Source organism: Watersipora subatra, chromosome 1 (genome assembly GCF_963576615.1).
Source record: "Watersipora subatra chromosome 1, tzWatSuba1.1, whole genome shotgun sequence".
In the NCBI taxonomy this organism is placed as follows: Eukaryota; Metazoa; Bryozoa; class Gymnolaemata; order Cheilostomatida; family Watersiporidae; genus Watersipora; species Watersipora subatra.
In genome coordinates, this window is record NC_088708.1 from 56,405,845 (window position 1) to 56,421,544 (window position 15,700).

Consider the following 15,700-nt stretch of genomic DNA (forward strand, 5'->3'; position numbering starts at 1 on the left):
GATCAGATTACGACTTGACGATTAGTCCAAGCCGAAACAGAACTGTAAAGTAGCGAGCATCTATATTTGATACGAGGTATTCGGTAAAACCCAAAGTGTTTGTCATAAACTAGCGCTACGATAAGTTTTATATTGAGCTTTTTATTGGCCTTTCAATTCACGTGAGAACATCACGTGACAAGACAATAACCGAACTGTAATGACAACGTCAGATAAATAAAGAGATTCCAATCTACGGCGGCTTTTCGTTTTTGAGCTTTTACGAGCTTGTAATCACATTTCCACGTATTTGGCACCTACAACACAACAGAGTAAGACATGGTGACTCTTTTGATACCAAATAACTGTAATATGAATTTTGTTGCAACCTTTAAGAAATGTATCACAATCAAGCCTTTTCATAGACAAAGTCATACAGTAGTACTTTCCCAAAGAATCACGGTTCGTAGCAGCAAATGTTTTTCTCATGCTCATTGGCTGTCGTCATACTGAATGCTGACAACAAAAGCAATTTAACAAACACTACTCACTCTTGACAGGTGGGTCCAGTGTATCGCTCTAAGCACTTGCAAGTACCTGTCTCATCTTCACAGTCTCCGGTGGTATATTCAGGGCTGCAGTCACATTCTAAAACAAATTTTTCCATGTACATTCGTGCCAATTGGATTTAATAATACGCCCAAACTCAATTAACAAATTTCTAATTACGTTCCGCCGAGTTACGATTTCTAATAATCCACATCGACGTCTCATTTTGCTATAATTGCTTGAATTTACTTGTTACACGCATTTTACATGTACATGTTTTTTGTGTTATATGACATTCTTGTATGATTCACCTACAAAATGTATGTTCTATTGTTAGAGATCTACTACATTTATATACAAAATAATCTAGTTTTACACACTCCTTTTTACTAGTTTCAATGTTAGATTGGGTGGAGCCATATTTGTGGTATGAGTTGCTCCGGATTTTCTTTTGTTGTTGGAATGAGATGTTAGAGGTAAAGAGCACTTTCAATGAGGTCTAGTAGATAGGGTAACAACGATTTCCGATTTAAGGTTTTAGAGTCAGAGTAGATGATATGATCGATGGGTAGCAAACATAAGATGTGTAACTTTACGATTGATTCGGATATCTCGATGAATCATTTATCACACTAGCTCCGTAGAAGAGTAATAAAAGTTTACAAACATCATGAATAAAAGAAATAATCCTTCTGTTGCTATTTCTAACCGGCATGTTTGAGTTAAAATTTAAACCCATACAATAATGAATGCTAGATTGAATCAGAAATAAAACAAACATTTCATAAAACAAACAAAAAGTAGCCCTTCTTAATCACTGATGGAGGCAAATCGATTTAGAGAATAAGTTGGTCTTCTTGTAATTAAGAGCAAAGATTAAAGTTTAGAATCACTAACACAAATGAGTCTTCTAAGAGAGGTCACTTGATGGGTAAGTTGATGACAGGATGCATTAGCGACAGTAAGATGGAGCTAACAAAAGAAGCCTCTTTTACAATTACTATATGTGTTTGACTGCATTGTACTTGACTGAACTTCTTGTGGTTAATTAGGAACAGCTAGATCAAAATCAGGGCAAGCATACAAAGAAACACAAGGCTGAGATCAGCAATGGCAGCGATTGCAGCAATAGCCATTCATGTTTGTGTTTCATTCTTCCATCATCCGCACCCAATTATGGAATTTCCAGACACCACCTCTGCCTGCTAGTGAATAGAGCTTGTTACAATGCTTTTTACTGGCCCCACTTTAAGCTCGCGCTGCCAAAAAGGAAGCTCACTACAAGCTTGCTTCACTCTGCATCTTTCCTCAATCCTTTTGCTGCCAAAGGGTCCTCCTGCTGCCATCAAACCTTTAGGAAAACTGCCATTGGACATTCAGCTTTAGGATGCATTGGTTAGTTTTATTGAATAGCATACAAATGACTGCTTCAAACTACGTTAAAATTGATGTGCAACTTAATACCATATTTAAAAATTCTATAAAATTATAATTAATTATAAGGGAAGTTGAATAGCACATCAAACATCTGTTTAACAAATTAATTTCACCTTTGCAAGCATTCTATAACTAGAAATTCCACTGTCATACAGCCCACGACCAAAGTGATAATGGAAAAAAGAAAGGGTACTGTTGGCTGTTGAAAAAGTAGTTCTCAGCAGGAATTGACAGAGTATAGTGTAAATGAAACTTGTTTGAAATAGAGATGTTCTAGAAATAGCTTGAAAAGCTTGGTTTAATACAATAATAAATCACACACAAAATCACACCTAATCTACTACTATCTCAAACCTGTTTTACAGCGATAAAAAAATATTAATTTAAGCTGTAGGCCTAATTTACTGTAATGTATGTAATTGAACAACAATAAGGAAATATGTTTATTATAACTCTGAAATGCAAAATTAGAAGTAAAATGGCAAGCTACTGTGTACTATACACAGTTTGAATGTTGGTTGCGTTGAATGTAGAATGGTTTTGATAGCGATCTTTAACAGAAAGCAAGTATGAGCATTCACGCGTCTGAAAGTTTTCTGCAAACTGCAGCAAAATAAAAAATGTTCTCGTCATAAAGGGGCGTTGTAGTTCGGCCCCAGCTTGTACATAAGTTGTAAGGAATTTCGGCTAACGTTTTAAATAATGAAACCTTCGGTGATTGGACAAAAAAACATAGGCTGATAAACTGTGTACCACAATTTCGTACCTGTAATTCGGTCTACGCTTCAAACGGTCTACGTTTATTATAGAAACCTTTGAATAAATTCGATTACAAATAAACAATGCCATAGACTGGTGAAATGAACACGGTTTTCTCGTGAAATGCACCCTGCTAAATAGTTCTACCATCTGTCGCACGGCTTTATTGGCGTATCGTAGGCCGGTCTTAACTTTTATTAAACCAAGCTTTCCAAGCGTTTTGTGGCTATTTTCGTCCAAATTAATCTGTCTATTTGTGTATAATCCAATCAGATGGGTAAGTTTTAAGATAATGCTGATGGTTTACAAAGACTTGGTAATATATTTAAATAGGCTTAAATGTGTTTTGTATCGTTATTATACTTTAACGACTCTACAAAACGATGGTTAAATTTGTTGATGAGATTTCAAAACAAGGGTTCGTCTCATTGTTGATGAATAATTTTCGTAAGTTGTGTGCACATGCATTTATCATAAAAACTCTCAAACTTCGTATCCGCTCGTTTGGTCGTGGGAAAACAGATGCTTCTTTTTCATTTCACAAAAACACTTTTTACTTCTAAAAATTACAAAAAACTTTTGTTCAAAATTTTATTTTGAACAATTTGTCAACTGATTAAAAAACTTCATTGCCTTTACAGCTGCTATGACTTATCTAATGCTTTAAAAGTTTAAAGCGATTTTAATAAGCTTCTAGTCAACTACTTTGTATTCTCTCAGATACTGGTATTTATTAGTATTCTGATTGCTGAACTGAGTGCACTCTAAAATAATAAAAATGTATCCCACTTATATAATCAAAGATTTGATTGCAATTTGGCTTTAATAGCAAAAAAAGCATCAGTTCCTTAAAAGCATGTTAAAAAGCTCTATAGCCAACTTACAATTAAAATAATGCTTAGTTATTTGTGTAGTACATTGTAATTATCTAACAAAGTCTTTTTTCGCATTATTACCAAAGGCCATCATACAGAGCGCCTCTAGCCCAATAATTATATCTTGTACTGACTTATACGATAGAGGACACAACTCTCAAATTTCATGAAACTTTCGATGCTCCTAGTTTACTATTGACCATTTGTAGTAAACCCTTTATGAAATACTGTTAGAACGGCCTGCTAACAGGGCACAAATGCTCTAAAACGAACTATTTAGATGTTTATGAACAGTTATCAAAGGTTTTATCAACTTTTCAAGCATCATGGTTAAAATTAAGTTAGAAAGTTGGCAGATTTCATTTGACATCCTGACTTTCGACAAAAACAGCATTAGTTCATGGCCTTGGATTTTGGCAACAAGAGGATTCAATGCAAATATTTTGGACAGAAGTCTGACCAAAAGAACGAAGTACTTAAGTTGTTGAAGAAACAGACATTTGTGAAAGATTAGACTTAAATTAGATTAGATTAAATCTAATAACACATTTTTAGCATTCAATGAGCACTTTTGTTATAAATCCAGCGTTTGGTTATCGTAGCCTACAAACATTAAGATAGTTATAAAATACTCAATCCCTGGCTTGTGCTGATGCTTAGCCATGCATGTGCTTGCTTGTCTGCCATCAACAAATGTACCCAACTAGATTATTGTGTACTATAATGTACTCTAATGAAGGCAATAACTAACAATGACAATGTATTCTAAACTAGCGGTAAGCCCCACAACGCTTGGGATTTCTCATTTTCAATCTGATGGCATGAGGCTAGTTCTCAAGAACCAGAGAATGTTTTGAAAACAAACCTTTTTGCCAACCTGGTGGAAGGTAGGAGCAGATACATGTGAAGTTTGGACAAAATTGACCAGAAAATGTGGAAACGCTTAGCATTTACCCAGGCTAACACACGTGCGCACACTTATGCACACACTCGCACACTTATGCACACACACGCACGCATAATGTACATGCACATACATGTCGGCACACCCACGCGCATACACACTCAAGTGGACACGCACACATGCTTTCATTAGTGCTAAACCATGGAAACACTAGATATTTAATAACAGTTTTAAATCAAGATGAGCTTACTCTGGCAGACATCTTTATCATAGAGACTTTTGCCGAGAGGTCGAAAGAAGCCATGCACGCACTGGTCGCAGTTGATTCCTTCAGTATTATCTGTGCAGTTTTGGCAGACTCCGCCACCTTCATAGTTACCATAAATGTCTACGGAGCGGCCTTGGTCATCCACTTGTTGACTGTATACGCAGTCGGTTGCGTGTCCAAAGCACTGGCAGGCTGTAATGTGAATGTTTATCAAATAACAATTTGGATTAATGGGTGCAGATTATATCTGTGGTCACTAGATACCTTTATGCACAAAGGATAGACAGCTCCCCGCTATCCAGTTACCTAGTTTGGAGTGCAATGGATAATTTGCCAACTTTGAACAGAGCCAAGTTTCCAAAGGGAAATTATCAACAATATAGCTTCTATAAAGCTTTGTCATATAAAGCTTAGTCATATAAAGCCCTGCCAGTTTTCAAGTTTTCATGACTTAATTTTATGACCATGCATGAGATATGGTTTTGTAAACAAGGGCCAATTATGTTTGTTAGTAGGAAGTTATCTCACCTTTTTGCCATACTGCTATTAATTAAGGTGAGTATCTAACACCCAATGCTCTCACAGAGACTAGCAATAACAAAAACAATATGAAGATAGCATTTAATTTATAAGAAATTGTAGTGTTGCCATTGAGCAATTATAAACAGCTATTTACATAACACAGTGCATGGTCATTTGGCAGAAAATGCCAAATCGTGTATCAATCAGAAGACATGGCAGATAGATATTTCCAGACTTGCAACTCGCATAAATGACAGAGAGATACAGGTGGTACATGAACTTTGAGCTGCTCATAGAGTACATCAACTTCATTACTGACACTTTTATTTAAGCAAAATCAGTGTTCTAGAAATAGCTATCTACTCACGTTCACACTCATTTGAGCTGTCTATGGATGCTGGTCTCCACTTCTTCTGCACATAAGGCTCACAGCACCTATCACAGTTATTGCCACAAGTGTTGTGTTTGCACTCGCATGCCCGCTTGAATTCATTGTTCTTGTCACAAGCATCAGCGTGACCATTGCAAACGCAGCGGCCGCCTATGGAGATGTCCTTGACAGAGTAGAAGTACTACAAACAGAAATCAAGAAAGCCAAAAATAACTCTTTAGTAGGTATAGAAAATATTATATGTATTTATTGTAACCACGCAATGACCAAAGACACGGCCTTTGTGTCAAGAAATTAATTTTTTTCACTGCCGAACTTTTGCACGGCATCACCAAACTAACACGAATACGTTGAGAAAGCTTGCAGCTGTCAAAGTTTCCCGATATTTCGTCGAGTGTCGACAACCGCCTGTACACTGTGAACCATTTTGACGATAGTAATTCCCGATCACTGATAGCATGATTTACTTATTTCCGTTTATGACAATCGCTGCGAGCCTAGTATTTGATTCAAGCATGCAAAAACAAAGAGGTTTCTTCATGAAAAATTAAAAAGTAAAATGAGAATACTACGTCATGAAGTATTTGCTGATTCAAACGCGAATGAATTTGGGATAGTGTGAACATTCGTTATCATCGACTATCACCGTATTGTGGCATCAACGCCGAGATACATGACGTAGTGTAAAACCAGCCATAACTCTTTCGCTACCGTAAGCCGATGTATTGGCTATCGCGGTTATAGAAGTACAGACCGTAAGCCGATGTTCTGGATTATCAATATGGTTTCACTTTTCTTTTCATTATGAAGCCTACACATTAGCTAAACCGATCAAATTTTGTCTCCAACGAAACAGCCTTGTTGACAATCACGTGCAATCAATCGAAAATCTTTTTGCTAAGCAATTCAATTTCTTGTTATTTTTCAAAACGGGAAAACCAGATCGCAGTCGTCATGGCAATAAGAAATTCACCGCATTCGTTCAGTGCAAAGGAAGTTTCAGAGATTTTGCGACAGTGAGATTCGCTAAACCATTTTATAATTATCTTGTAGCGAACTTTGTTCTGAACAAGATGCATTTTACAGTAAAACAATATCTGCATTGATTCTCGAGATATTGCATAAATACTAGCGGCATATCGATTTTTTGAAAATCTGTTCGACTTAACTTGGTCAGAATAGTTTTAGCGCAGCAGTGAAAGAGTTAAGAGTCTAGCGAGAACAGAAACAAGCCTAGTAGTTTCCATCTATGATTACATAGTCCAGAGATAACATCCATACAACAACAAACCAGTTATTGTTTCTCTAGTAATAATTACATCTCAGTAACAATAACACACAATCCTTCAACCACCACAAGATCAAACTAGTGATTACCATTTTATTAAGCAACACCTGACACTATTAGAAGCCAGCAAGTTGACCCAGAAACAAGCCATTGTGCGAAATTCCTAAAGTAACAGATATTTCCCGACTGTGTGTGAGTAAAGAAGATATTGCGGGTAGGCAGGTAGAATGTCACTTCGTATCATAACTAGTCGCACATTGCACACCTGTGCGTATCTAACTAGATAGTTTACACAAGCTCTCAAATTTCGCATAGCAGTGTCCAGTGATGAGGGTCCAGTGATGAGCTAGCTTTTCTACCAGCTGTTTATAACTCAAGCCTCACCCTAATTACATGCATATAAATGCCATAAAATAAAAGATCGTTAGCTGCGTTAGCTGCACTAATCAAAGTCACTAGAGCCGCCTTCCTGTAACTAGTTTCAACATAAAGTACACAACTATGTAGTAATTTTGGTTGAAATCCATCAAGACCACTGCTGATTATTCATCATAATAATTATCTTGTTTTTCTTTAGATGAATATTATATCAAGACAATTTGTCTGGCTCAACCTTTGCTATTATTGGCAGGTTGGGATGCCAAAGTAAAATGTTTACATTTATTATTCCAGAAATGATGGATGTTTGACTCATCAATCAGAGTTAATTTAAAAGAATGACTTTAAAATGCCAAAAAACAACAAATAAAATGTTGATTAAACTTGGATTATTTAAATATAATCAGCTTAAAGCTTAATCCCAAACTTGCTTATTTCTGTATTTGTGTTGCTGGTTATAAAACCTTGCGCAAACTACACCCAGAATATTTGTATTTATCCTTGCACACATATGCCAAACGTCGTTTTCTACTCCGTGACACCAACATACAACATCTACCATCGTATGTTTCAGTTTATGAACTTTTTGTTATTACAGCCTACATTTCACTATTTCAATTCCTCTGTAGTAGTATTAGATTACCAGCTTTTAAAAACTTTTGTTCAACTTACTCAATAATTCCTGATTTTTGTCTTTTCGTTCAGTTTGGCATGTACCGAAAAACATCCCTTTGTTGATGGTTACGAATACCAATAAAGAGTTACACATAAATATATTAAAGACTTGGCTGTATTAAATGAGAAACTAAAACTTAAGGATTTCTGAAAGACCAGCGCCAGTGTCTCTAGTTATGGCAATCAATCAGGTCTTCAACTACTAATACAACATGAAAACGGCGACATGATATAGAAAACGGCGACAGATGTATTGAAAGAATTTCGATACATCTGCTATTTCTAATCTTGAGCTTGAAAAAGTAACGGAAACCCATGGCGAACAACCTGCTGCTCTGCAGCCTCATCTGATATTTGACCTTACCCTTCTCGTTACGGTTGGGTCTTGAGCCTGCAGCTGCATCAGATGGCCTTGTAGAGTCTTAGTGCGCAGTAGTCTCAGTCTCACACTCGTTGCCTTAGTAAACTCTTGCAGCACTGGGGAGTTCCAGAAGTCTGTGGCACCCGGTCTATCTTGAACTAGTGAGACAATGATCTGTAACAAAAAGAGGAGTGTTCTAGTGCACAATGTTTATAACTGTCAACCCTCAACAGGTATCTCTTTCTTTTTTAGAAGTAAAAAACTTTTAAACACCTCTGGAGTCATGCGAGTGGCATCGGAAATTAGCTTTCAGTTTTACTTTTATCCGCTGTAGGTGTGAACACAACTTTGAAGCTAGGTATGTATAACTGTTAATTTTTTGTCTTAATTGTCAAACAAAGAAATTTTACAATCAATTTTATTACGGTGCCAAGAGGTAGAATTAGACTGAAAAGATTGGATTACATTCTAACAATAATTTTAGACGTCGTACCAGCAATGGTTACGAGTTATAAACTTTCAGCCAAATTACTGTGATTCAAATCATTTGAATGACATCGACTCACTTGAAAGTCTCTAGCCTGCCTGTTAATAACAGGGCAAACCAGTACAGATGCTATTACCAGAGAATTAGTTTTCCCAAAGAGTAATTATTGACACCAGTAAGTGGATGGTTTTATCTCATGAGCAGACAACCAAGTATTAAATATGACACAAAGTGGATCCTGAGGCTTTGGTATGAATCAATTGAATAGAAAATAATCACTGCCCTATTTTTAACAATAAAACTTACGAAACAACACAATCTTAAGACAAATTTTTGGTTCTATATTTTCATACAAATTGTATGGTTTGTAGAATGATAAACTCAAGACTCATTAGCGATCTAATTAAACCATTGTCATACAACATACTATGAAGCTCTGCTAAGCAATATATTGTAGACATATTTTTTACTATACTACATTAGTAATCTATTTGATTTCAAGTCAACATGTCAAATGACTCAAACAGATCCCTAACAGCGTCAGAGCCAGCTAATCTGACACCAGATGGAGGGCTGAGATACCAGACTTGACTTGAAACTCAATGATTTGAATGACTCTGACAACCATGTCAGAATTATTTGAACATAATTACAACCCAACTGTTCACCATGAAATAGCTGCTTAGCATCTGTAACAATTACAAATCGCACGCGTGAATATGAAAAAATATTGAGAATTTTGCTGACTGTACCTCTCCTCCTTCAAGCGGAACAATCTTTGAAAACTCAGTAGTACAGATGACTTCATCATCAGTGGTTGGTTTCTTAGAAGCTGGTTGCTGAAAGAAGAGCTGACAATCAGCTCTTGAGTCGGCGAAGTATTGCCAAGGCGACCAGGTTTTACCGTTGTCTGTTGATCTCTCGAGTGCCCAGACACCCGGTCGAGGTGAGTTGCCCATTTGGATGAAGACATACGCAACGTGGAATTCCTGCAACAAAAAGCACGAGATATGAGAAAGTTGTATAACCATATATACGGACGAAATACTGGTAAAGGGTTTGGTCTCTTGTAAATACTGCTCGCGAAGTTGGGTTGAGATATGCGCACATAGGTAGCTCATGTTCAACAGCTGTGAATCCAGTACATGTACATGCACTTTACTAACTCCTGACACCATGCTGACAACTGTACTGACACTGTGCAGACGATCTTTTTGATGCTATGCAGATAACTTAAGTGACACTGTGCAGGCGGGTTTTATGCATGATGTATGCAAACACTTGTTAGCTGCCTGTCTGCTGAATTAGTGGCTAATAAAGAAAGAGAAACACTATGTTTCCATAGTTTTCCATATAGATTCGGAATTGTGCCCACTTTGAAGTACATATACTTTTCGATAAGTGTTTCAATGTACATTCACATATTGCAGACTAAGCTGTGCACTTTGTTAAAATTATAGGTAATTCTACACCAGAAGTCATAGCGACGCACTTCTGTCTCGCTTTCGTAGGATTTTCCTGTGCAACATTCGAAAGTGCCGTTTTCATCTTTCGCAAACATAAAACATTCAATAAAAATTTGCGCGTAACAAGACTCTCTCGACTTGCAGGTTTTTGCCGTTTACATTTTGCGGATGACGTGAATTTATGGATTAACCCCATCATGGAGACATAGAGATAAACAAAGTAGCGGTGATCTACAAGTAGGCTTCACTTAACATAGAGTAGTTGAACCCTCTTTGAAATCTCAGGCTAGCGAAATGATGATTTGTTCCTTCCTACCTACTTCCAACTCCCTATTTTTGTATGATTGTAATATTGGGAAACCTGAAAGAACTGTCCATTCGGTCATTAATCATATGTTTATGTAAAAGTAATTTTGCAAAATTTTTAAGGATCATTAGAAAGTTTAGTTGAAACGAGTGCTTTATACAAAGCCAATTACTAAAAACATTCAAATTGGGCCCAGAAATACTAATTTTTGTGTAATGATAAAACCTTTTAAGTTTTAATAAAATCTCTCACAGTAGAAAAGTGTTGCTGACACAAACACTCACAACAGCTTGTTCAAGTGCTGCCTATCACCACAGGTGAATATATTAGAGGTCAGAAAGAGTTATTGAGGTGGGGGACCATGATTAATTAACCACCACAGTAATTATAGAACTAAACAGGCTGCCATCTACAAAGGGTCCCTGTATGCTGTACCCTGACCGGAATTTCCTTCAGGTACCCTACGTATATGAACACAGACGCTCCTTTCACTATCAATTCATTGTGCTAGCCTTCTGCAGACATGCGTCTGTCAAATATTATGACCAATAAAACAGTAGGGTAGTGTTTAGCCTATGCCAAAAGTATTTCCTCTGGATATGATCAGCCCACCTAGTGACCTCAGCTATCTCATGTCTCACTTCAGCATCAATGTCCTCTTTATATTGTTTGCGTTACTAAATTAATTTCTTAGCACTACGGATACAAAACAGAGTGGGTTCTCATTGAAACTTGCAAAGTTGCTTACATGACCAGCAATGATAGACAAACTTAATTTTACGAAATAGTTAATAGTTTTCTTAGGTTCAAAAGTCCTGTTGTATTATTATATATTAAGGTAGAATATTATATTGATTATTAATCAGTTTTAATGAAATAGGGAAGACTAGAGCAATCTAACACCTTCTTCATATAATAACTCACTGAGGTATACATTGTTTTATCTTTGGCCTTCAGAATACTCGATACATGTTAAACAAAATATGATTGTCATAAAATAGCATAAAATGACATTCTAGGAGTGTTACTAACTTTAATATAAATACATTCCTGTTATAGGGTAGAGCGGAATGTAACGTTAGTTTGACTTGGCAAGAAGTGAAACCTATAAGGAAAGAGCCCATCCAATCAGCGGACATTCACAACCTAAGCCTCACATCTGTGCTGTTTTACATGATCATACACGACTACCACCCCTATGTTGTTTCTGGCAGCAAACATCTCTATTCATCGAAATAATAACTGATTTACGATTACTTGGATGTAGTCTGATAAAAGAATTTTGAAATGAGCGGTGACTGGAAGAAACATGTTTTTTATCTCTTCCACCAATCATACAACTTCTTACAGTATATATAGCACTTTTTTGGAGCAATAGTAAAAGGAAGATATACGTATTGAATACATAAATAGTAAATATTTAGTAGTTTAACCAGAATTGTTAGTCCTAAGGTGACATTTAAATTTATGCGGTTTTCTAGAAAAGAAAATACCCATTGGATGATTATTGTCCAATCACTTTTCTTAGATGAGTATATTTGTTCATGCTGTTGTAGAACTGCATGAAAGCAACAAACAAGCGGCATCAACAATTTAAAAATCGGCATTTTATCATGAAATAGTAAATCATTGGTATTTGCTCGTATCAACTAGTTTTAATTCTATAGTTACCAATAACTGTGTCATATGCTCAAAATGCATTAATAATTTTACTTACTTGACCAAGATCAACAGTTAGATTAACTTCATTAAACATTGCGCCCCTGGACAAAGGAGGACTTTGCCACCATTTTTCGGATCCATCTATGGCATATCTCGCAGGGTGTATTTGTGAAGTCTTGCTGTTGCTATCAACATCGCCTTCATCATAGCAAAAGTGACACAATTGTCCAGCAATAATGACACTGTCACCGGTGTAGTATGATTCGTCATATGTCTCTTGTATCTCATCAGCTGAGGCGCCAGTCAATCTACAAAATATTTCTCGAGGGAATGCTATGTCAACACCGCATGTATCCGTTGCAGAAATAGAACTTCCTGTAGCAAGGTTGAAATATGGTGGTGTCAAAATACGCTGCTCTTGTCCTATTACGGAGGTGATGATGGCCAAGGCCAGTAATGTCTTAGGGATGATCCCCATCATCCTATCTCTGCAGACCACACAGCCGTAATGACACATGAACTGAAATGAAAGCTTTAGCTTGTCTGCAGGTTCAAAGGTCAAAGTGCAAATGCTAGGGGTAGTAACTAAATTATATGCTTAAATTTATACACCAAATTAATAGTATAAAAAAGTAAATTTTAAAAACTACAAAAAAAAAGTTTTGGATTTTTGTATTACAAATAAATAAATATTTTAAATTATTGTAAACAAAAATCCATTACAGATCATGAAGTTACACGAGCCACATTTAAAAGCTTCAAGCGGGAACAGTTAAATCAAGCAACGTTAAAGTAATAGCCTTGGATTCACAGACTAATAATTATACTTCTGATAATGAAAAGCAATTATTATAATTTCCTGGGTTTATGAACTAAACTATTATTAGCGATTCCTTGTTGCTACTAAACAGCATGGTCCTCTCGCTAAGTTGTCTCATTGGAACAATTAACTCGTACTAGGTAGAATAAATTCGCTGTAAAGATACTTGATAATCTTGCAGACATTTTTCACGCTTCTGCATCATATTTGAAGACAGTGTTTAAGAATTTTACAAATATAGATACTAATATGTGCCTTTGAATGTAGCCTATACATGTGGCAATCTGGTAACATTGACAAATTGCTGCATGTTTAAAGCGATAAAATGCATATCTATTGGTTGCCCTGTAATACTTATAATGCTATGTAAAAAGAGCTACATTGATTTTTATAATTAGGTTTAGATAAAGATGCTGAGCATCGGAAAATGTGTTATATGCTTCTTGCAAACGTGCTGACTAAGATTAACTTGCTAGTTTTCCGTTAGGGTCTTAAGAAGTGTCTTGTTGTGTGCTATTTATCAACAGTAATTCTCTGTTTTGTTAATTCTTTTGCAAACTCAATCAACTGTTTCACTAAAGAACGCAAGTTCTGGAATTCTTTGGCCTATGTCTAATGGCTATGGACTTGCAAGTGTTTGTTAGAACGTTGGCTGGGCGCATCGTGTCGACAGCTTCTAACTTTTCGCTTTCTAAAAATTTAATAATGTTTAGTAAAATAATGGGTAATAAACAAAAAAGAGAAAAAAAACATCTGATACTGGTATAGAAGAGCCAATTGATAATGGGCTAGTTTCCAAAGTTGCAGAATTGGAGCCAAAAATTGACAAGTTACAATCCACAGAAAACATTAAGGCTGAATTTTTCAACTATGCATCTTGGGCATCAAACTATTAGCTACACAACACTCATTGTTTTGATGAGCTCAAGGAACTTGAGAGTTCATATGCTGAGACAACAAAGAGAAATTTTCACATTCAACATCAACTACCAAGGAAACAACCAAACATCACCACAATATATTCAAACCCAAAAAGTGACTCATTCAACAATCTAAACATATCTTCGATTTTAAATCCTACCCTAATAGATCTTGATCAATTTATTCCAACCTCAGCTGTCAAACAGCCAGCTCAACCAAAACAACATCAAACTGCTTTTATTTTAAGCTACAACATTGTGGTTTCAATATGACGCGACTCTTCTCTACATAGATCATTTAACCAAGACCCCATACAAAAAGCTATTAACAAGTAATATGGGCCAAATATCATCAAACACATGTTCGATGATAGTTGGCCCATAGTTGGCCCAGATGCCTTTTATGATTAGTACTCATACAGGATTATGATCCAGTTTTGATCACTAAATCTCATGAAAGGAGGTATGAATTGCTGTAACTCTAGTCTTTTTTATGGATCATTTTGCAAGATGCCGGTTAATCCAGATTCTCTTAAAGAGAATTTTCTCATGGTAAAGGGTTTCCCACTCAATGTGGGTGACAACAACATTAATCAGGACATCAAAAATTCTGACTCTGATGCCTTCATAAAAAGGTTCTTCAAAGACAGTAAAAGGTTAAGGTCTTTGAAGGTTAAGTTTTCCTCATCTTTCTGTTACCAAAATGTCATCTCACATTGAATAAGTATACGATCTGTTCATTGTCTATGTCGTACTGAACCTTTTAAATGATAGACCTCTTTGAAAGCTTTGCCATTGCCCGTTTGAATATTAGAGGCTTATCTTCTAATGTTGATCAAGTCAGGTATTTGATTTTTAAGTATAAACTTGAAATTATTTGTTTTCTGAGACATTTCTTGAAGCTAAACAAGGGTGATGATTACTTTAAAATTCTGATTGCATTAAGATAAAAATGATAGGAATTAATTTGAAGCATTTAAAATTAGCAATTAATCAAATTGATCTGAGTCTTTCCATTAAAGTCATTCCAATCATTTACATAGTGCCTTTTGTTTATAGACCTCCAAATTCACTAGTAGATTGGGTAAAAAAATTTTCAGGCTTCGTAAAAGAGTGTTACAGTAATTCGGAAGAAATTGTGGTACTGGGGGAAGTTTGTTGAGTGATGGTCTACTAAGTAAGCTGTTAGTATTTGAAGATGCTTTGTTATTACTGACATCAACTCATTCCGTTATACAGGTAGCTCTATTTTAATGACAGGGTTACATTTTGAAGACCCTGTCATTAAACGAACCTTCCCTTCATGCCTTTGTTGCATACATACAGACCGGTTATTTACATTGTACTGTGCTTCTTTACCTTTTCTCTTTCTCTACTTTTTAATGGCTATTTTTAATAATACCGGTAAGTGTAAACTTTTAACAAGCACATTAAATTTTAATTTTTTTTCATTTAGCTTTTGCATGTACTCAAGCATATGAAGAAATGTTAGGCTGCTGTAAAGTACACGGCGGTAGATGTTACGTAGTTTCACCTATTCTTTACGTTCCCTTTCCCTTAGCATTCTTCTTTTTATCTAGCATTTGTATGTACCATAGGTCTTTTGTTATACTGCTTCAGCTATGGCAGATGTTAGCCTAGTGTCTGGTACC

The 15,700-nt window shown here is 36.0% G+C and overlaps 1 protein-coding gene across 1 annotated transcript in view; it reads right to left on the minus strand.

Annotated features, from left to right (window-relative positions):
* Window positions 1-12,786, minus strand: part of LOC137389409 (laminin subunit alpha-like) — a 67,541-nt gene extending 54,755 nt beyond the window's left edge. Inside the window, exons 1-6 of the mRNA XM_068075496.1 lie at window positions 12,364-12,786; window positions 9,626-9,862; window positions 8,390-8,560; window positions 5,661-5,865; window positions 4,754-4,963; window positions 531-627 (exon numbers count right to left, since the gene is read on the minus strand). Of these exons, the coding sequence (XP_067931597.1) occupies window positions 531-627; window positions 4,754-4,963; window positions 5,661-5,865; window positions 8,390-8,560; window positions 9,626-9,862; window positions 12,364-12,786 (1,343 nt within the window). The remainder of the gene's footprint in view (window positions 1-530; window positions 628-4,753; window positions 4,964-5,660; window positions 5,866-8,389; window positions 8,561-9,625; window positions 9,863-12,363) is intronic.
* Between the last annotated feature and the right edge of the window lie 2,914 nt (window positions 12,787-15,700).